The 23626-nt window shown below is 40.4% G+C and overlaps 1 protein-coding gene across 1 annotated transcript; it reads left to right on the top strand.

Annotated features, from left to right (window-relative positions):
• Positions 1-557: 557 nt before the first annotated feature.
• Positions 558-20961, top strand: LOC105257659 (transcription factor Sox-11-A). Its single transcript, XM_011268440.3, has 2 exons — positions 558-1381; positions 16564-20961. Exons 1-2 carry the CDS (start codon positions 1274-1276, stop codon positions 17953-17955), a joined length of 1500 nt encoding a protein of 499 aa, XP_011266742.1. The 5' UTR covers positions 558-1273; the 3' UTR covers positions 17956-20961.
• The last annotated feature ends 2665 nt before the right edge of the window (positions 20962-23626 follow it).

The raw sequence follows: 23626 nt of genomic DNA, 5'->3' as shown, positions 1-23626 counted from the left end.
TTTTTTTTTCTTTAAGAAAAGTTTTTGTATCTCTTATCCGGTTTGAATTTTAAATTAAATCAACATTTTATTCCGGCGTTTGATATTTATTGTAATGAACGTAATTTAAAAGTAACACAAATAACACAATTTGTATTTATACTTAACATACGATTATATAATTTTATATATATTTATAGTTACATTTAAATGTTGTAATGATGATTACGTTTCTTTTCCTCTTATTAAGTCTCGCCATAAAAGTAGAATTCACCGAGAAAAAGGAGAAAAAAATAACAAAAATGTGAAAAGATGGGAAGCGATGGTTTGACACTGACAATCGAGTTTAAGAATAAGCACAGACGAACAGCTCCCATAAGTACATCCGTACGGCGCGGAGTACCGCCGCAGAGTGAGCGTGAGCGACGAGCGAGCCGTGGCAGATGAAGTGCAGTAGGTAGGGAGGCCAGGCAGACGCAGATTGGCTGCGCGTTGCGCTCGCAGTAGGAGTGGGGATACTACAGCTGAGCGCTGTATAGAGTCGGAGAGTCGCACGTTTCAGTCAGTAGCACATGAGCGTTCGTGGAGTGAGTATCGAGGTAGTCTCGTTTCCAAACGGGCGAGGATGTCAATTCGTGATCGACGAGCGACTGTGAGAGGATCGTCTAACGTCTAAGTCTAACCGCGCGTGCACGTCATCGATATCCGGTATCGAGAACGAGCCGAGGGTAAAATTAAGAGTTGTACGCTCGACGTGAGCGATAGGGGAATACGATCGACGCGTATCATAATTGCATCGCTGCTCTGCGAGCCACGTGGATGCGGAATACGTGTCGTCTCTCCCGTTTTCGGACAAGTTTTCGTCGCGAGCGAAGAGACGTCCTACGCAGTGATCGGAGGAATAAGCGACACATTGGATCGCGCCCTGTTCATCCACAGTCGAGTCGCGTTCACGAGAAGACCGTCGTATAACGGCCTTCCGTAAATTTTCGCCCGATAGTCAATATAACGCAAGAAAAATCGCCATTTAGACACGGATCTAAGTTTTGTTCGGACTCGTCTTTGCGGGTCGTGTTGAGATATCTCGCTGCAGCGAGATATCGGATTTATTCCGACGAAGATACGTCGATCGGTGAGAGAAGCGTCTGCGACGGTGGATCGATAGCGATCGAGGAGAGTAATCTTCACGTTCGCCGGCGAATCGCGCGGATTGTGATGCAAGCCGTTGATTTCATTAAATTTCTAATTTAATTGAAGTGAAGTGCACGTGCAGTTTTTTCGAAGCGGCCCGAAAATGGTGCCAACACAACAGGATAGTCCCTCGAACTCGGGGATACCCATCGTATTTGGATCTTTACTGGTTGACCAAAATTCACCGACGCCTTACTCAGATGCGACTCAGGTAATTAGAATTTTATTATATGTGTATTTGAAAAAATCAGAGAGAATTTTTTGAATTTTTCTAAGAATTTTATCTTTTTAAAAATTTTGCTTTTATTTAAATTTCTAATGAACGATTTAGTTTTGATCATAAATTTTTCTCTATGATTGTATGAGAAAAAAATTAAGAAATCCATAAAGTGAATAAATTTATATTAAATTTATTAGTAAATAAATTATATTACATTTTTTTTATTATCGAAAACTATAATTTTCTATCTAAAAATTTAAAATAGAAATGTTTGAAAAATCAAAGAAAACTCTCGAGATTTTTTCGAAAATTTGGAATAAGTATTCTGCATTCATGGCTAGTATTCATTTGTGAGAGAAAATATATAGACACATTTTTTTCGTCTCTGTTTTATTTTTATGACTATTATTTTTGTATAGCATTTGAAAGTTCTTCGACAATATTTTCTTTTAAACAGACACTAGCCATAAATCTTAAATTGAAAAAGCAAACAGATTTCGGTCTTAAGATATTTTTAAATATTTTCCAACGACCATGTTGTCGGGATAAGGCTAAAAATTTATGAAAAATATATTTTACGTAGTTATACACCGTAAAATTAACATTGCGATAGTTACATCCCTCATTATCCGCGGATGTGTTAAGGTAGCCATTTGAAGGAGAAGTACGATTATAGGAGTCGAGATAAAAATCACTTCGCATTAGACAGAAATTGCGTCGATACACGATACGGCCTGTTCGAGTCGGCTATTAAATTAATCCTCAGACGGGGGATCGCCTGACAGCCGACCAGCGATAACGGATCCATATTATAAAGTTTCATTTTGCGAAATAATTTTTTCGGTTGAAATGTCCGATCCTGCAAATCCCCGTTATATCGATTTCTCTCCGTTTTTTCTAAAGAAAATTTTCAGTGCAAATTAAGAAAAAAAAGTATATACTATATGGTCCTACGAGTTTGAATGGCATCGGTATTCGCATGACGAGGGTTAGCTGTTTACTTTGAAAGCGACGCAGGTAAAAATTTCGAAACTTCTGATGTGGAAGGACTTCCACATCAGAAGTTTGTTGCTACCTCGTGAATACTTTGACAGTCTTCCTCGAGTCGGATTAACACTCTGAAAGAGCGCTTTCCTCGGTTTCGATAAATGAGAAATACGGTTTTTTTTCCATAGCGAAAGTATCATAGCGCAAAGATGGCATTAATGATGCTGTTAACAATATGGAAAAATATATAATTAAAAATGAATCGAAACTATATTCTTATCTACGCGCGTGGCACGAAGCATATAAATCTCGAGTGTTAACGAAATTTATTGCTTCACGGCGGATTCTCTTTCGTATTCATCGATGCGACTTTTATGAATTTATGACGGACGATCGCGTTGGTTACACAGCTGGAAATGACAGGCGCGATTTCTCGAAACATCATACGTACGTTTATTCACCGCGCAATTCGCGTCCTTTTTTCGCGATAATCGGAACATCCTTCGTGGTTTCTATTAGATTGTGCATTAAGTCATTCTCAGTACGAAGGCTCACTATCAATTTTTTATGCAATGATCATTACTACTTATATAAAGCAATTAGAGAAATTGTATTTTATTTTTATATCTGATTACGACATTTTTTTTTCTACAATCCATCTTGAAAAAATTAAAGAAATATTTGGATACGTCGAGAAATATTGACGTAAATGTAATCTTAAAGCGGAACAACTGTAAGGATGAAAGTTCCGGTCATCGGTTCGATCCGAGAATGATTCAGTGCATTATTGGCCTTGTCGAAAAGATTTCTATACTTTGATGAGGAATATGATAGTATATTGAGATAATAAATCGTTGGACGAAACGCAAAATATCGCCGACGCGTTGTTTGTTTGCGGGACTCGTCTCTTCGACGTCATAAACAATGTTTTTTTTTTTTCATGCTTATATATCGACCGACGAAGTTCGCGGCAACGTCTTTGACCGAAAAAAATGAGTCGTTCCAAATATAGGAGTGTATTTATCCTCCTGCTGAACGAAAGATTCGACACGTACATTTATTTAATACAATTCATTACAATATTCCGAGAATTCTCAGAGCCATTACATAAATCATATATATATATCGGTAAGCAGTAAAAATATAAACAGCAAAGAAATTGATGTATGAAATCGGAAAGTATGTTCTCTTCATCTTTTCAATCTTTCTACACTAGAAACGTATTATTCGGATTTAAGGTAATCCTTCGTAGAGAATTTTTCTGGGAAAGTCGGAAGAGAGAAAGGACAGCTTTGAAAACATCAAAGAAAAGGGTCGTCGAATACAATTTGAGTGTGCCTTCTGCTCTTCAGACCCACGTAGTGTTACATCCCTACTTTAGACCTGTGCATTCGATGAGCGTGATGCGTAGTACGCATGTGTGCGTAGGTACGTGTGCGTGTGTGTGTTTCGTTGCGACGAAACGGGGATGCCATATGGCTCGCGTGAAAATTCGTAGGTATTTCCAGACCTCGGCTCCTCGCATCGAGAGACCGATATTCCTACGAACCGGATATTCCTCCCCCGTACATAATTGCTTGGTGGCACACACAGATCTAGCCAGCATTTTTCTAAGCCGTGGCCTCGAAATCCTTCGACCGGTCAGTTATCCTTCGGGACTTTAATGACTCCGGGGGCCTCTAATTCTAGAGCTCGGTCCGTCCAGGTAGTCCTACGCACGGTTGTGTATTTTGTATCGCTCCGGGGAAATAACATTCCCCGATACCCGGTTCCCGAGTATCGGTTCGCGGCGCGGAATAATCGATCGATCGCGTCATCGTCGTGATTTTTGATTTCGCACGCACGACTCTTGCCGCCGCGTTGGAATCGTTGCAGAGGCTGTAATTCGATGGTGCAACACGGTCGTTTATTTAGATCGACATCGAATTAGGAACATGGACGCTATCCAGCTTAGGATCTTTGAAGATTCGTTTAAATAAATTCCTGAATATTAAGATATGCGCGTTCAAATCATACCTCATTTCCGCATGATATACATTTTAAAATTTATTACGATACATTTCGTAAAATGGAAATTAATCTGGTATCTACATTTTAATATTTATTGTTCTCTCTCTCAACACAGGTAAATAATTATTAAATAATTTAATATAAGAAAAATAAAAATAAAAGTGATTTAAAAGAGGTGATTTTCATTAAATAATTTTATGTTTACGTAATGTAAAAAATTACATTTAAAATACAATTTTTCAAAGAGAAGATACTTTTTACATATCTGTTTTTTTTATTTAATTCGGAGATTATTTCGATTTGATTGTCAGAATTACGCTAGCTATTTTAATTTCTTTCCATATTCCATAACTTCGCATTACGTGTTATCAAATCTCTGCTGCATCCGTCTCGAGAAACCGCAACATGTGAGTCATGAATACTCGTCCGGAATGCGCGATTGAAAGGCGTAAGAGGGAGCAGGAGAGACAATATAAAATTTCGTATACTTGATATCAAATTCACTAAAATAAAAGTCAAAGTTTTTGAAACGCTTGATATTTTCGCATGCGTGCTATATTTGCTAAATACTAATTTTTGTTCACACGTTTCTGCATGAAACTAGGAGGAATATTTCACAACACTTGGATTTTTATCCAAGGATACAATTATACGTAGAGTTTTATTCATCTGACGTGGAATATATTTTTCGATTTTTGATTTACGTCGCTTCGGAAATAAACTATTCGTGTGCGTATAAATGTGTGTATTAGGGCGCGGCGCGGAAAGGACGAAAAAAGGACTCGAGACGGGGAACGTGAGATCCGTAATTTTCGTCTCGATTCCAATTTCTTTTTCTCGCGGGCTTAATCTCGTCCGGTAAATTGGCCCTCTGAACTTCTCTTTGACTGCTCTCGGCCTTTCTGGCCTCCTTCGTCTCTCTCCTCCTCCTTTGATAGGTACAATCCCATCAAATTATCCCGATTACCTGTAGCCTTGGCGGTATGCGCAAGCCTTTCTACTAGAGACAAGCGTGCATCAACGTTAACAACGATTTCGAAGTCGAACACGTGCCGCCAACATTCGCATGACGTGAGTTTCGTTAGAATCTCGCCGCGCTAAACCGCTAAACACAGTCCGTCTGCTTCTCGTCTTGCGTTGACATTGAGCGCTAATTCTTACGCTAGACAACTCGAATCTTCCATTCGTCTCGAGAGAAAAATCTATTTGTATCTCCTCGTTCTTTCGCATTACGCGAGTTACGTTAACAAACCACGATGCTTACGTGCATTATTGTCGCCATATCTCTATATCTACTCGCACGTTTAAAAAGACATCGCAACTCGGTAAGCGATTAAGTAATCTTGGCAAACACACGGCAGATAACGTCTCTTAATGCACTTGGCTGCAATTACGTAAACAAGCGTAGCGTAATTTTAATCGAGAGAGACGGGCTCCCTCGATGCGCGTCGCCTTCGTGCTATCGAGAGTAAAAACCTTGGAGCGGATATGCGGTCCCGGCTCGCTTTCATAGAAAGCTCGCGTGATAACGCGACGCGGAGCGGGGTAAGTCGCACGATGTTCTGGGAAGCGCATCCGGTGCGGCGGCTGAAAGAAAGATCCGCGTTTTATCGTCGACAATTATCGTCGGGCAATTACCAATATCCCGTAGTCAGCTGGCTGTGCCGGCTATCATCTGTCAGAGCCGCGGTCGATCGCCAAGAATACAGATGATCGTACGCGTGAACGTGACATTTCGCACTCGCACGATTATTCTATTTACGAAAATGATTATTGACATCCGTGTGCGAGTTACACAGAAAAAAAGGACATTCTTGTTTTGAAAATATATTTAGTTTTACCATGGAAATTTTGAAATGAGATTATGTGTTAATTAAAGAAAAATATAATTGCTTGAATAATTGCTTACTTGAATGAAGCCATTTATATAGTTCAATCAAGAAAAATATATTCTTATGATTTAGGATTTAATTTTCTTGAATGGAAAAGAAACAATGTTGGATAGAAAATAACATTTTTAAATTAAAGATTATAATTTTCTTAAAGTAGAATTAAATCATTATATATTCTTGAGGTGATAATTATAATATTAAAATAAGACTATAATATTGTTGAAATTTAGAACTATTAAATTCTTCTAAGAAAATTATAAATTGTTGCGTATATTCGAAACAATGAACGCGTTAGTTTAACTATATAAATTTTGATTTGACATTTATTTTATTTTTTTTCTGTGTACGCGCGTCCTCGTGTCACGTTTTTCAATTCTCGTTCAACGCGATCTCGCTACAAGTGCGATTGAAAAAATTAAACACCTCATCTTATAACATTGATGCTAAAAATATTTAAATATATCGTGCTTGACAATTTAAATATCGTGATGAAAAAAATATAAAGACTGCAATTCAAAGACGAATATTTTAAACATATTTTCTTGAGATACGAATCAAGATAAATTTACATCTTTCGGGACGAAAACAAAATTGGAATGAAAATTGTTCCATAAAATTTCTCTCCATCAATGTTTATTACGTTACCTGATTAGACTCGCAAGCGCATGTAAATAGTGGAAGAGAAAAAAATGATCACGCATACTAGGTTTTAATCGCTGATCGTTAGATTATCTAGCGGGCGAATTATTAACCGCGACGGTGAAACCATCGGCGATGCCGTAACATCGTGCTAACCGGTGTAACGGTATTACAAAAGCGACAGTGAAATGGCGGGATGAGAGGCTCCGCCGCCGGTTTCGCTCCTCGAAAGTTACGCGTGCGAGTCCGCGCGAGTCACGTCACGTTGTAATTACTTTGTGTTTTACTTAAGCGAGCGATAGAACGCGATAAGCACGGCGATAGCGTTAAGCGCGAGTTCGCTCAGATTCCTGACAGTATACCTACCATGTATATATTATTTTATATATATGGTAGGGCGAATAGAAGAAAGCGGAAAAGAAGTCGCGCGTCGGCGAACGAGGAACAGTTACGTCTTTTGTCGAGTATGCATAAAATCGGCCGTAAAGATTGGAGTTACGGTGGCGCTGTAGGAAGATCCCGATAAGAGCTGGGATTTCTACTTGGGTGGTGCGAGTTATTGTTACGGTTATGTGAATATAAAGCGGGATTATCTCGCGACGATCGCGCGCGCGCTTAAAAGACCAACTGTAAATATCGCAAACGTGGACGGCACGTTATACATTATATTAAAATCCGTATACCTTTAAGTATGACATCTCGTCACCTTAAATGCGAGCGGATCTATTACACCTTGCGCACATTTTTCGTCATGCGTCTAAATTTATTTTTAATAATCGTTACATCGTCGCGAGAGATGACATATTTTGCAAGATAAGATAAGTGTTTGTTTTAATATTTTTTTTCCCGTAATATATTTGTGTTTACAAAATTCGCACGATAATAATAACAGTGGCGTACGAGTCTGCAAACGCGTGATAAAATGAGGTCTTTGACGTTATCGGTTATTTGCCTATCGTCCTACTCATTATCTATCGATCTAATCTCAATGACATTGCCGTATCGGGTGCACAATGTCGTCTCTATCTAGATATCTCGTAAAAAGCAACGAGGCAAAACAACGGTGCGATTGATTCCCGACCCGGAAATAACGTTCGCGAGTTCCTTAAGCGACATTACGAGAGATTCTATGGTGCGAAAAAAACGATTCATGTGTCGCCGAGATAGAGAGAGAGAGAGAGAGAGAGAGAGAGATGATAAAAAAATGCTTTTAGCGTTCTCCGGGCCTCTCTACGGTCGATCGAGCGAGATTAATGTCTATTGCAAGGTCGCGTTGACAGATTCATAGCGGTAAATTGTGCCGGCGAAGGTCAAACGAAAATACGTTCGTCGAGACGAACGGTCGCTGGATCAAATGTACGGTGCTGTTTGCAAAGAATTGATTTTAACTCTTTGTTGGAGGCGAATAATCTTTTTTTTTCCTTACATCGAAACCGTATCTCCTTTTGGGTGAGGCGAAACCGCTATCGAGTTTTGCATTGACGAGCTCGAAGTAATATTATAGTAAAAAGAATGAGAGACCGGATTCTCGCACCTATGAAAATATTGTCATTTATATGTGTATAAAAATATTATCTTAATACCATATTAATAAAAGCAAATTTATGCAGAAGAAGCTGCTACGTCGATAGTCTAATGGATTAGTGTTGTTTTTCGTTTCGCAATTTCAAAGTCAACTAACGTTGTTTAATCAAATTGTACTATTTATCGTTGAAATTAGCATAAAAATTAATGTAAAAATTAGTTTGATAGTTTCACTCGAATGAGGACTTGAAAAGGATGATTTACGGAAGATTTTAAGGCAAAATACAGCACCATGTTCGAGGTTCGATGTGTGTCTTAAAAAACACTTAGGCCTGCCAGGCACAGATATATCGTTGTGTATTTTATAAGTGCCATGATCGCATTCGCGCGAGCTGGATGAATCACTATGACGGGCATTCGACACGACGCGACGATAGATAAAGAGAGAAAGAGAGGAGAGGCAGATAACGGAAGGAGGCTCGAAGGCTCCGTTATCAGGCGATGCTAAATCGTCTGTCGCTGTCGTTTCGCAGTGTTACCAGGTGGTAACATCCGATGTTTCGTAAACGACGACACGGATGTGACGCATCTCGGATGGAACATCAGGTCGATGGACTGTTACGAGCGGCTTTAACGAAGAAGTCCTGAAATGAATTCCGCTATTCAGAGAATTATAAATTTTTATGAGGTTTTACACATTTTTTGTCTCACTTAAGGCTTATTTTTTTACAAATTAATTTTTAAAATAAGGCATTAATAAAAAATATTATATAAATATATTTTATTTTAATAATATATTAAATAAAATATATCTTTGTTTTTAATTTTAAAAATATAATTACAGTAAAATAATTAATATTATTATTGAAAATATTTTTCAGGAGAATATCATTTCTTTATTTTTTTTCTCGGGGGGATTTGTTTTACCAAAAAAAAGGAAACTATATTAAATATATATATTCGCGTATAGGAAAGTGATTACAGCTGAAAACATTCAATGAGTCGAATGTCAAAAACATGCCAAATAATTAAAAAGTAATCTGAATTCGGTTTCGGCGTGAAATACATTAATAGCCGGCATCGTTCCCGAGCGAACCGGGCGTGATTTGCGAGAACGCTATTCGCGCAACGATAGTTTCGAACTATGAAACTATCGCAGGTGCGGAGATACTTGGCAAACGCAGAGAAGGGAGGGGGGGGGGACAGAGGGTGGATGACGATTTTTCCAAGCTCTAAATACAGGCGGCAGGCAGAGAATCGATATGCCAGGAGGATAACGATAGAGGTGCGATCGGTAGCGAGTAGGGCGCGGGGTTGGCCAAGGACAGCTGCGTCGAGAAAACGCGGCCATCGCGCATCGAGCGTCGATCGAATGGTGGAGGCAGGCAGCAACAGCGGCAGCAAGCAGCAACGCGAGAAGGCGAGAGAGAAAGAGAGAGAGAGAGAAAGAGAGGCGCTCGTAAATAACGACCGGGCGTCACGAAATTACTTTTGGGGCACACGCCGTCGCCTCTTCTTCTTCTTTTTCTCCCGTACTACCGTGTACGATTCTTGATCCTCGTACGTACGTACCGGTTTCGTGTACCCGGGCAATCGACGAAGCTTCCTCGCTGCTGAAATCTTATGTCGTCGGGAACTCCCCGCGTATATCCTCGATTTTCGTTAATTGGCTGTTCCGTACGTTAATTTAAAATGTTATGTAAATACATAGCGGTTGCGGGGACATCATTGGATAATTTAATTTCTCCTCGTCAAATAAAAATGTCACGGCGTATTTAATTATTACATGCGTTTTTAAATTTTCATATGCAATTATAAAAATCTACGTGGAAAGTCTGTGTTATTAAAAGAAAGTTGCGAGAACTGTTTGAAATTATTGAAATAATTAGCGGTATATGAAAGGGAGCGCTATATTTTCATTAAAAAATTATATTAAAAAATTATATTTCTCTCTCTCTCTCTCTCTTTCTCCTTCTCTTGTATTTTTCGTCCTCGTACGTAACGTTTTTACGATTTTAGAAATTTACACAAAAATCGAATTTCACTTTCCACTCTTACTTGTTGTCTGCTTGCTTGTTTCCTTTATCATTCAAGCTATTCAAAATCTTTATACGTATAATAGAATCCATTTGTCTAACAATGCATGGACGCCTACAATATATTTTTCACTAGACCTAAAAAGTATTATTTTAACACAATAGTACTAGATTTATCTTATATTGGCACTTGTAAATCAAGTATTAAAAGAAAGTTGCGAGAACTGTTTAAAATGATGAAATAATTAGCGGTATATGAAAGAGAGCGTTACATTTTCATTAAAAAAAATTATATTAATATTTCTCCCTCTTGTATTTTTCGTCCTCGTATGTGTCGTTTTTACGATTTTATAAATTTGCACAAAAATTGAACTTGAGACTTTCCGCTCTTGCCTGTGTTTGCTATCTTTATCATTCAAACTCTTTCAAGCTCTTTTCAAGATCTTTATACGTATAATAGCATTCATCCGTCTAATGATGCTGAACGCCTACAATATACTTTTTACTAGGCATAAAAAGCATTATTTTAACACAATAGTATCAGATTAATCTTATTGGCACTTGTAAATCAAGTATTAAAAGAAAGTTGCGAGAACTGTTTGAAATTATGAAATAATTAGCGATATATGAAAGGGAGCGCTATATTTTCATTAAAAAATTATATTAATATTTCTCTCTCTCTTTCTCTTTCTCCTTCTCTTGTACTTTTCGTCTTCGTACGTAACGTTTTTACGATTTTAGAAATTTACACAAAAATCGAATTTCGGACTTTCCACTCTTGCTTGTTATTTGCTTGCTTGTTACCTTTATCATTCAAGCTATTCCAGATCTTTACGTATAATAGAATCCATTCGTTTAACGATGCATGGACGCCTACAATATATTTTTTACTAGACCTAAAAAGTATTATTGTAACACAATAGTATCAGACTAATCTTATTAGCACTTGTAAATCAAGTATTAAAAGAAGTTGCGAGAACTTGAAATTATGAAATGATTAGCGGTATATGAAAGGGAGCGTTACATTTTCATTACAAGAAATTATATTAATATTTCTCCCTCTTGTATTTTTCGTCCTCGTATGTGTCGTTTTTACGATTTTATAAATTTGCACAAAAATTGAACTTGAAACTTTCCGCTCTTGCCTGTTGTTTGCTACCTTTATCATTCAAGCTATTCAAGCTCTTTATACGTATAATAGTATTCATCCGTCTAATGATGCTGAACGCCTACAATATACTTTTTACTAGGCATAAAAAGCATTATTTTAACACAATAGTATCAGATTAATCTTATTGGCACATGTAAATCAAGTATTAAAAGAAAATTGCGAGAACTGTTGGAAATTATGAAATAATTAGCGGAAAATATATGAAAAGGAGCGCTATATTTTCATTTAAAAATTATATTAATATTTCTCTCTCTCTCTCTTTCTCCTTCTCTTGTATTTTTCATCCTTGTATGTATTGTTTTTACGATTTTAGAAATTGCACAAAAATCGAACTTGAGACTTTCCGCTTTTGTCTGTTGTTTGCTACCTTTATCATTCACGCTATTCAAGATCTTTATATGTATAATAGTATTCATTCGTCTAACGATGTTGGACGCCTACGATATACTTTTCACTAGGCATAAAAAGCATTATTTTAACACAATAGTACCAGATTAATCTTATTAGCACTTGTAAATCAAGTTGTCAAGTTGGAACCCTCCACTCGTACGTTACGTACACTAACAAACGCCAACACAACAGAGCGAGAGATCCGACGATTATCTCAATTTGAATTGCGTCTAACGGGAGATCGCGCTGAATAAACGCGGGATGCGAATCAGAGAGGAGAGGTGATGGCTCTCCTTTTCGTAACCTACATTCAGTCCTCGCGATCTCCGCCGCACTCCCGCGGTACGTCGACCGTCCGACATCTGAAAGTATAATACACGCCGCGCATACACGGCGTTAGCCGCATTAACATACACCGCTGTCTAATAAGCAACGCAAATCGCGAGCAGATCAGAATGCGATGCCCTTGCGTTCGCGCGCGATCTCTTCTTCTGCCTCGCCGACGAGGGGGAGCTCGTTTTTGCGTTTCTCGATAATTACGCGTTGCGTAACACGCACTGCGGCCCGTCTGCGCGCATCAACGACGCTCTTCCAAGGTCCGCTCTTTCGTGGAAAGTCCGCGGAGCGAGACGGCCTGGGAAATTAGTCGGTTTGGAGGGGGAGGGGGGAGGGGGGGCGAGGCCTCTCTCTTTCGCAAGAACCGGTATATCTTTATCCTCGATATCGTTATGATATCGTTGCATCGGTTTTGCGTACGAATTTTTTCGCCAGGAATTATACGTGACTCTTGCTCGGTCTTTGCTCGAGGGAGAACGTAATCGTATTTCGCGCACATTTTTAAAAAAATGTCTACAATCTCTGGAAACTTTTTTTCCGATACTATAAACGAGCTTACGTGTTCGTGAGGGTTCTATAGATAGAACCCTGGCAGGCCCTTAAAGACTCAAAGACCGGGCAATATAATGCAGGCAATGGGCTTGGGCTCTTATAAAAAACCGTCCATAAACCATTTTCTCGGATCTATCGAGATACGCGCGCAGCGACCAGAGATATCCGCTTTAACGGCACCACTTTTATAATGCGAGCGAAACATATGGCGAAGCTACGTAAGCTACAACCAAATATACACGGGGGCCCCACCCACCTCGTCGGATCCCTTGGAAACCATACTTTCGACACAATCCTCTCGCGAGCAACAGTCACGCTCGATTTAGCGGTTTCGTGTCCGTACGATTTTCACGGGTCGCAGGTAAAAGCCGGTCGGCAAAGATAATGATTTATCGGGGCCCCGGCAGCGGTGGCGGAAGACCCCGGGGGGGCCTTCACAACGACTTCGCCTCTACCTTGGCGGCTCAGGCTTTTTTTTTAAGGCCCTCAGATTCCCGGACCGGCGTCGTTGCGGCCTCTCGAGAGGAGAGAGAATCCATTAGATCGATCGCGGGCCGCCTGGTCGACGATATCTCTCATTTTTGCGGCTTGTAGCTCGTCAAAAACGATTGGGCCGCCTCGATATACACACGATGTGTTGCGCCAGATATTGCGCGAGACGCAAGACCGTAGGTTCATCCTTCTCTATCGGGTGTTACATAAATCGAATCGCGAACGCCGCGGCTGAGTTTCGGCGAACGACGGCGTAATATGTTTGGTCGAAATAATCATCTTGGATGATCGCACAGTCGATCGTTCAGCCGTATAGTTATCGGTCATTAACCAATTAGAGATTATCATCTAGATATTTATACCGTCAATTAAAGTAATTATAACAGAATGAGGTGAACAAAGATCGCGATATTTTTCGATGGCAATGTATATGTCTACACTTATCGTAAACTCAATAAAGATTGATGATTATTTATATTATCATATATATCATGGTAAAAGATATCATTATAAAACCGATAACAAAACATCGAAAATAAAAAATAACGTCATAAAAAATAAATATTTGAAATATAACCGTATTACATTTTATTATATATTAAATATTAAATTTTATTATAGATTTTTATTTTCGTGAAAAGTTTCAAATTGAAAAAATCATAACTTTTATATCGCAAGATTTAAACGTCTCCCCAATCTTTTTTTCCTTGAATCATAATTCAGAAATTATATTCGCGTGTCGACACATTTTTTTCAAAGTTACACCTCAGAGTCCACCTTATTCTTATCTCAGTCTCGCGAGAGAGAGAGAGAGAGAGAGAGAAAGAAAGAGAAATATTGTGCGCGCCGAATGCGCCTATTACTGAACAGGGAAGTGTCTGAATCGGCTGTGAAACCGACGACGAAGGAGAGCGCTCGCGGCCCCGAACCATTTGAAACTTTCTCACGTTTCGCGGCACAAATGACAATTCCGTGTTTCACGGCCGCGCGACTAGGAAGCGGCGAGAGGTGATTTACAAGAGCGACTCGTCGTTTGTGCGTCACCGACGAACGATCCTTGAGTCGCGCCCCCCTCCCTCCTCCTCCTCGCCTCCCGTTACCGGCTCGACCGTGCACGTAAATGCGTGTATATGCGTGTGTGCTGTTATACACGTGCACTCCCTGTGACTGCTCTCTCTCTCTTTCTCTTCTTTTCTCGCGGCGATTCGCGACTTTACGGCGTCGCGTGCGACCAAAAAGGACAATACGCGCGGCTTTTCCTCTTCCTCTTCCTTTCTCAGCGATAACGCGAGACGCGCGCCGGCGAATCGCGTTTGATCTATGGCTCTCCTATCGTCCACCTCCTCCTTCCCCTCTTCCTCGGTGATCACGATCGCGGAAGAGGATCGCCGTATATCGACGAATCCACCGAGGGACGCGATTGTCATTCCGTGTATGTTGATCGCGCGGTCAGCTATCAGTGTTTTTCAATCAACGTTTCGAGGAACGTAGATGTAGTTGTGCGAATAAATCTCGTTACTGCTCTGTAAAAAATGTCGGATCAAAAAGTAGACATTTCTCTCTCTTATTTCAATTATTAGCTTTGATAATTTGATGGGGAAAGATGTGAAATTATTCATTCAATATTTAAGAGCGAGATTTAAAATGATTGAAAGACAAATGTTTCTACTCTTTGCTTTTCCCTTCTAATTCCAGGGAATTATATTCGAGATAATATTTTTTTTCCGTTTCAAATATTTAAATTAGCTATCCTAAAAAATACACTCTTCGTATTTTAATGGACATCGGTGTCGAGATTAAAATTATATTGGTTCCATGCTTTTCACAGTACGCTGTTTCGACGGACGAAAGAATCTCTTCGCTGCGTTCTTTTTAAGATCGCGTAATATTGTACGAGGGAGTTCAAAATTATACGTATTGCAGAAGGAATATGATTGTGCGTCAATGTTAATCAGAAGCGGGAGAAGATCGAGCAAAAATCGAGGTCAGAATTCCGGCGAATCGAGAGATTTGGAGCTCGATCGATCCGTTCTCCCAATCTGCGTGCGCAACGCAATCGCGATCCGGATAGTCCTCGGTACGATTAGCTCGATACGGTCTTTACGCCGTTTGTCATACATAGCCACACAACTCGTGTGTATGTGTGTGTTTTTCTACATGTGCGCTCGCATACGTATTCATGGCGAAAAGAGACGCGCATATAGCCCGGAGCGGTGCGCGTACACGCACCATACACGCACGCGATCGCTCAAGTTCGCGAAGGCCACCATCGTATAGCGAGTTGAGATGCGGAGTCTGTCTCTCGAGCTCGGCCTTGGTCACCCGCTTCCGTCAGCTGCGGGCTAATTGTGAATAACGTGTCGATACGCAGGCACGCATGTGCATGTGCACGCACGCACGCACGCACGTACGGGGCCCCCGATTCCGTGACGAGGCGGCAAGGAGCCTTTTCCGTGTCGCGCCCGCTTTGTAGCGTAATGTCGGAAATTACTGCCGAAACGGGAGCAGCCGCTCGCTTTATTACGGGTGTCGTGTCTCTCGATTCGTTTTACCTTCGTTCTTTTTTTTTTCTTCTTTTCATACACATAAGCGCTCTCTCCCGATCGAATCGATCGCGGTTCGTGTGGTTGGTGCGTCAGCCACAAAAAAATTTAAAAAAAAAATGCCGACCTGTATTCGTCGCATCCCTATATATTTAACGTCGAATGTGATTGTTTGATTCCGGGTGGTGTTTGTCTAATGCAAAGATCGCGGTCAACTCGATCCGATGGGAGGGATGATAATCACTCGTGGTTAGATATAGGATTAAATGGATAGATGGATATTGGCGAATATCGATCACCGGGCTTCTCTTTCAAGGCAATAGTTCGAATTCCATCCTCTGGTCTTGATTTAAAATAATTCGCGTATTTTTACATTGTGGCATATTGCTGTATAATACCAGATATTGACGTATAGTTATAAATTATTGATATTGACGTATAGTTATAAATTATTGATATTGACGTTTAGTTAAATTATTGATTATCGACGTAATTTGAAATATGCTAAATGTAAGAATTTCTTGGCTAAAAATATTATATAATCGATGTGTTCGAATTTAAAAAAATAAACGAATGCCGTTTTCTTGTTTATCTGTTGCAGACCAAGAAAAATAATCCGAACCGAATCAAAAGGCCTATGAACGCATTCATGGTTTGGTCGCAGATGGAACGCAGAAAGATCTGCGAAGTACAGCCGGACATGCACAACGCCGAGATCAGTAAGAAATTGGGAAAAAAATGGAAGTTGTTATCGGAGGAAGCTAGGCAGCCCTTCAGGGATGAGGCCGAGCGACTGAGGCAACTGCATCAAAAACAATATCCAAATTACAAGTATCGACCTAGGAAGAAGACCTCGAAACCCGCGGAAGTCTCGAAAACAAAGGAAAGAAAGAGACCGCGAAAGTCAGCGTCATTATCATTGACCCTGTCGTCGCCATCGCCTTCGGCATCGTCATCGCCGTCCCCATCACCGTCACCGTCGTCATCGTCATCGTTGTCGACGCCATCAAACAGCCCGATGGTGCATACCTCATACGTGGCTGCTTCCCCGATGTCGCCGCCCTCGGCGGCACCCGCCGCTAGTCACGCAAGCAGAACGAGAAATGATAACAATAATAACAACACTCAACAACACACGTTGAAGAAACCGATGAAGAGATTGCAGACTCTGGTGAGCAATAAACCGGTATCTAGGCTGAACTCCAAGCAAGTTCGACTGTCCCTGGAGACTCTGGACAACCCAATGCACTCTGATGTGGATTACACTTCGGCGCCGCCCATAGTGACCGCTAAAGTGCCCACCAGCCCGACCTGTGACACCCCGGATTCGCCGGAATCCGCTACTTTCTACGATGATAATTATTCCTCAGAGTCCTCCACGGTCCACGCAATCTACAATGTCATCCCTGTCAGCAAAATCAAGCAGGAACCGAAGGTCGAATTGGACAACACAAATGATTTCGCCAACAAGAACGTAATCTTGCCCGATATAACGTCAGTGATGCGAACGAACAACCGCGGATATTGCCGCGCAAATTCGGCTTCTGGCATTCGGCAATCGACGACGAGTTTGCACAATAAGGAGGAGAAGCTGAAGGAGGCGATTTTCGGCATGAAACGAGAGACGAGCCCGTTCAGGACGTGGTCGCAACCTTTGATGATGGACGCGGTCATTCCATCCAATACGTTACTCGCGTCACAATCGCCCGTCATGTCATCTATTCTAACGACCACGACGACTGGCACTACGGGAGTCCTTCTCACCGATGACTCTTTGCTCCCCGATGATTCCTTCGGTAACATTGGTTGCTCGGTTAAACTCGAGGAACTGATAAGCAACGCCGAATTGTCCGACGATCTGTCCGAACTGGCTGACTTGGCGACCATAGAAGAAATGGAGGATATAAAGGACATGGACTTTACATCATCCAGTACTGACATCATGGCTATACTTCTCAACCACAGCAACGATTGGGCTCCGTCAAACTTTTGAAAAATCAAAAAAATGATTAAGAATAACAGATAAGCAATGGACATCTTATTCAGCTTCAGTTTATATGCAACGCTTCTTTCACGAAGAGGAATCGTTAGTATCTTTGTCAACCGCATTACGGGTTGCTGTTCTCAGGATGGATTAGTCTTCTTCGTGAACAGAAAGAGAAGTTTGTGTCCGTGATACCCCGCGAGCATCTCGCGAACCGATCAATTTGAAGATCTCGGCTAAAGATGTTGGTGACGATAAGGCGTTATCGTGACTGCTAGCGTCGAGCTTTTTTCCCGTACGAATCACATGTTCTCAATTTTCGAAAGACGGTCGAATGTATCGTCATTTGCCATCGCGTGTCTTCGTCTTTTGTACTTGGCGCTCGAGAAGATATTGCTCCTCGAAAATGTACGCCTCCACGATTTTTTCTCGAATGACGCGCGTCGTGGCTTTCGTGTCTCTTTTGTATTTAATGCAGGCGAGTGTTCGCGAGACCAATCATTATATTGAGTCGGAATGTCTCTTCGAGGGGAAGAGATACGATCGTTTGGGTTGTAGTTAACTTCAACCGTACAATCTTTGCGGATAGCGAGATATTCGTAGAATGGATGAGAAGTAATAGCAAGAAGAGCTAGCCTGATGAGAAGAAATAGCATGATGAGAAGTAGCCTTAGCCTTAACATAAGCTATTAAGATAAATTTAAAAGAAAGGGCGTTAGACTTGGCTTTGTTTTACAGTTTTTTTTGTCTTGGAGAAATTTATGGAAAATATTTAGGACTCTCCATTATCTCGCTACAGGCCGGAAGAGACGTTTGCCGTCATGATTGCAGAACATCAGAGATTTGATACTTGAGATTTGATACTAGTGCTGAACTTTTTTTACGAACTAGTCCGCCAATATTAAATTTTTAGATATTTAAAGCGATTGTATTTTCATTGGCTCTTTTCGTATTTCGAATATCAGCACAGCAAGATTGGTAAAGTTTTTACTTCAACAAAGAACTGGCGAATCATCTTCGCAGCATTAACGGTCGTTGAAAAAGAAAAGAAAAAGAAGAAGAAGACGAACGATAGCCACGATGAGTGACGGTTTCGAGAGCCAGATGTTTTTCTTTTTTTTTGTATATGTATTGTAGTATACTTTTGTATGAAGATAGATATCGGTAAGCGTGGGTGTGGGCGATTGGGGTCGCGCGGATCGAAGACGGATCGAGAAGGAAATTCGAAGGAAAACAAAGTTTTGATTTTTCACGAAACGGTTCCTCGTCTCTGCGCGACTCGCAACTGTCCACTTTTTGTTGTTTGACTTTTTATGCCGAGAAAATGTGTATTTAGTAGTTATGCCGAGAAAATGTGTATTTAGTAGTTATACTACGGATGTGTATTTAGTAGAATATAATATATATTGGAGATATATAAGTATAAACACACACAATCTCTCCAGCAATGGTGCGTAACGCGCACGCATTGTGCGTGACATCGGCGTTCTTTCTAAATTCAGAGAAGAATTCATTAGAATTATCACCTAAAATTATAGCATAGAATGATAAGGACGCGGAATTAAGTTAAAATTACGATTAAATTAAATATAATAAAGATAAGTAATTAGTAATTAATTTAAATTGAGATGAGAAGAGATGAGAATGGGATGATCAGGCAGAATTAACGTTAAGATGCTGCAAAGATGGATACATATGGCGGAATTATTTTTTCATCGCTTTTGATAGAGATTTTGATTTGTTTTTGTTCTTCTTTATACTTTTATTATTATATTCTGCACTTTTCTGCATTTTATTAAATTGGGACGATGTTGAAATGGAAATCGGAAAAATTTCAATTTATTTTATTTTTTTTTCTTATTTGTATTTATGTCTCCTGATAAATGATTAAGGCAAAGTGCGACGTCACACCGTATGATAAATTAGGAGTGGAAATAAGGACCTCTACTTGATTATTATAAATGATTCTGGGTACCCCACGGGAACCTGTAGAATCGTATCTTCACGCAAAGTGGAATGAATGCGGGAAGGATGTTGATCGGCATAATACGCGTGCGTTGCTGCTACTGCTACTTTCGTACATATATAAAATATGTATATTATATGTATATGAAATAATGATATGGATGTTGAAAAGTGAATAATTCGCGAGATATATAAATATATATATCGCTACGTCGACGATAATCGCTTTGTCCTCCCGCGAGAAACGGCGAAGCGATCGGCAAAAGCGATCATCGGAAAGCTCCCTCGTGAAAGGAACAACTTGTCGATTTGGAACAGGCAAATGAGATAGAACGATACGGCTAGTGTGACGATCGATCGTACGTAACTCTCGTGCGAATTGACAGAATAATTTCTCGAGACACTTTGAGAATTTGTTCAAAATATTCGCAGACGTATCCTCGAGATATCCTGACATCAAAGAATATTTTCTCCGGATCGTCATACTTTCGGGGGATACTTTCGACGAGGCTATTCTTTCGTCGGGTTCCGCTATCTTTTCGGTATCCCTCTCCAACTGTGCGCATCCCCGAGATTCGAGAAAGGAAAAAAAAAGAAAAAAAAAAGAGAAAATGTGTGCTCGCGACGAAGGTAAGTCCGAGGGAGGAAAGCGCGATCGCTTCGATCGAGAACGGGAACGAGCACATACACACCACACACGTACACGCACCATACGCACACGCATACACATGTACATGAAAGATAACGCGCGAGCGTTTCTCCGATCGATCGCTTGCACGATCGACGCTGAATCCAGCGGTTAAGATCCAGCGACGGCATCGGGCGGCGATCGAGCGAGCCACGCTTGGTTGCGCGAGAGCGCACGGTTATCGATATATCAAACATTTGATCTCATAGTCTCCTTTACATTTACGTTCGCGTAGCGGTTAATTTCCGACGATTGTTCGTAAACGGTGATTAGCGATAGTCGCACCGATACCAGCGAGTTCACTACCAGCCGTTTTTTTTTTATTTTTCTGTAAGATTTATCATGCTATGTTTCCGAGCATATAGCGCATCTATATGCTTTTATTATTATTATTATTATTATTATATATTATTATTATTCGTATATATTAACATTGTTTTGTTCACAATTATTAATATTATTAATATTATTACTTTTACTGTAATTATACGCGATTTTATCGTCATATTATTATCAATGCTATTATTATTAATACTACTATTATTATTCGTAGTTGCTATCGCCAATTTGTGATTGAGCGAAAGAGGGGAAAGGACTCGGCGAACGCCTCCTTGATCGGCGCGAAAGGACGAGCGAGCGATTTTGACGCGACGTGTGATCTTTGCGGAGTACGGTCGATCCTTGAAATTTGCGAAAAAGAGAAGAAAACGGCAAATAGTTTCTGATTGTGATGAGATGAATTGCTCGACGTGAATTTTCGCGCTCGCAAATTCTGTTTATCTTCTTTTTTTTTCTTTTTTTTTTTCTTTCTCACTGAAGGCGAGCGGCCATCGCACTGCGCCAATTAACGCGTGTCGCAATCAACGCTGTCGTTTCTTTTTTTTCACTTTTTTTTTCTTTTCTAATCGAGAAACGGTCAAGGGCAAAAGGCTCGTCGTTTTCGGCAAAGGACGAATGATGTCTGAGAAAGGGAAGGGATTAAATAAAGAAGAATTGGATAATACTGAGAAAAAGGAAAATAAGATACAAAGAAAACACAGTGCCTATCACTCCGGTCTGGAAACTCTCGTACAAAAATCATATACAGGGCCAAGAGGAACAAAGTATAATGTTAGTGTTGATAGCTATTTACATGAAAGCGCAATAAGAATTATTAACGATACAATTGCTCCGAAATTCTCGTCTCCTTACTAGAGCACGTCTCACACAGGAAACTTATAGCGATTGGATTTACATGGTTTATGCGAGACGAGCAGAGATCGAAATCGGTAGATTTAAAGGCGTGAATAACGAAGGAAAGAGATGGATTGGAGAAAGAGTCATTATTGTAGAGAGGAGAGAATAGGAGCGAATATAATCTTTCACGAGTAGAAAAGCAGGCTGTGTCGATTCTAAAATTTTCACGAAAACGCTTCTTCGCGAACAGCGCTACATATCAAGTCGCGTAATATATGCCACGCTCGTTCAACGTTCGTAATCGTACAAATAATAATCGCGCTAATGCGAAGGAAAATTACCAACGATACTCGCATGATACTCTCGCGTCGAAAAAAAAGTTAGTTTCTGCAATTAGTCAGCAAATTATTTCATCGTGTCGAACATCGAAATATTCGATCATTTGGGATTTTTGACGAGGACAGCAACGAATATAGTGACATATTGCCTCGTAACGTTAAGATTATATCGACTTATCTTTTAAGACCTCTGCCGAAGCTTGGAGCTTTAGGTTTGCATCCGAAGGCGGTAGAAAACTATCGTGGCGAGGGGATATGAATTCAGATACCATAAATTACTCGAGTAATTTGCAGTTGAACGCACACGATGACGACGATGACGACGAAGGGCACTTGTACAAACAGAGCGCGATGAGCGAGAAAGAGCGCGGGAGACTTCAGAACCGGCTCAATAGAACGCGAGCCACCTTTTAACGTTTAATCCGCCTTCGCAATTCGCTTTGTAGCTTCGTGAAAGCTATTGTTCGCGCGGATAGAGATCGACGATAAGTACGCGGCGCGCATCTCCATGTACGTTAGCTGGGTCACAGTTCGCACGTGTGTGCGAGAGATGCTCGACCTCTCTCTCTTTCTCGTACGCCACGATTATGGCGAATGCGTATTTGGACCTGGAGCCATTCTAACATTCGAATTTATTTCAACACGCAGAATGGAAATTTAAAGCGACGTTAGAATAGAAACTTGATAATAATTTGAATAATAAATTGCAGTCTCTCTCCACACACACACACACACACACACACACACACACACACACACACACACACACACACACACACACACACACACATATGTACATTAGTATAATGATGTAGGAAAAATAAAAAAGGCACAACATTTCGATTTTTAGTTGTACAAATTAAAAAGAGAAATCTACACGATACATTATGTCGTCTTTTTTCTGGAACGAATTAATATTCATATTCATGTATCTGATGAAAAAAAATTGTTTTGGATATGAAAAGGAACCGGCTCGCATATTTGATCGTTTTCTTGTCGATTCGAAATTTTATCAAGTTTTTATAAGCATTCGCAAATTAATGACCGGCGCTATAGATTATTATTCACCGGTTCAAGCTCTTTTGCTCCAGACACGCATTTGTTGCAATCGTAATTTTGCAAGCGCTTAGTGGAAGAGGCAAGGAAGTGTGTGTATGTGTGTCCACTCGACGGACAGGAGCGGGAATTTCGTATGCGAACGGGTACAACAGTGAAATATATATCTAAATCGATGGATATGTATTGCAAAAGCGAGAAAAAGGAAAAAGAAAAAAGAAGAGAAGGGAAATTAACGAACGAGTTACAAAATATATGGAATGAGATACACATAGTTGTATGTAAAAGAGAGGGGAAAAAAGTTTGCGGCGACGCGAAGAATGCAAGACGATGCCGACCTGTGTCATTGTGTGCGTTTTGCTTTCCCGTAGATTTATTGGAATGTTGTCAAGAGCGTTTCTCGCACTTGTCCCGTCTCGCGCCGAAAGCGCACGCATTACGGCGAGAGACGGGAACG

Source organism: Camponotus floridanus, unplaced genomic scaffold (genome assembly GCF_003227725.1).
Source record: "Camponotus floridanus strain SB8 unplaced genomic scaffold, Cflo_v7.5 scaffold3, whole genome shotgun sequence".
NCBI lineage: Eukaryota > Metazoa > Arthropoda > Insecta > Hymenoptera > Formicidae > Camponotus > Camponotus floridanus.
Note: the sequence above shows the minus strand (reverse complement) of the source record. Positions and strands in the feature narration are given on the sequence as shown.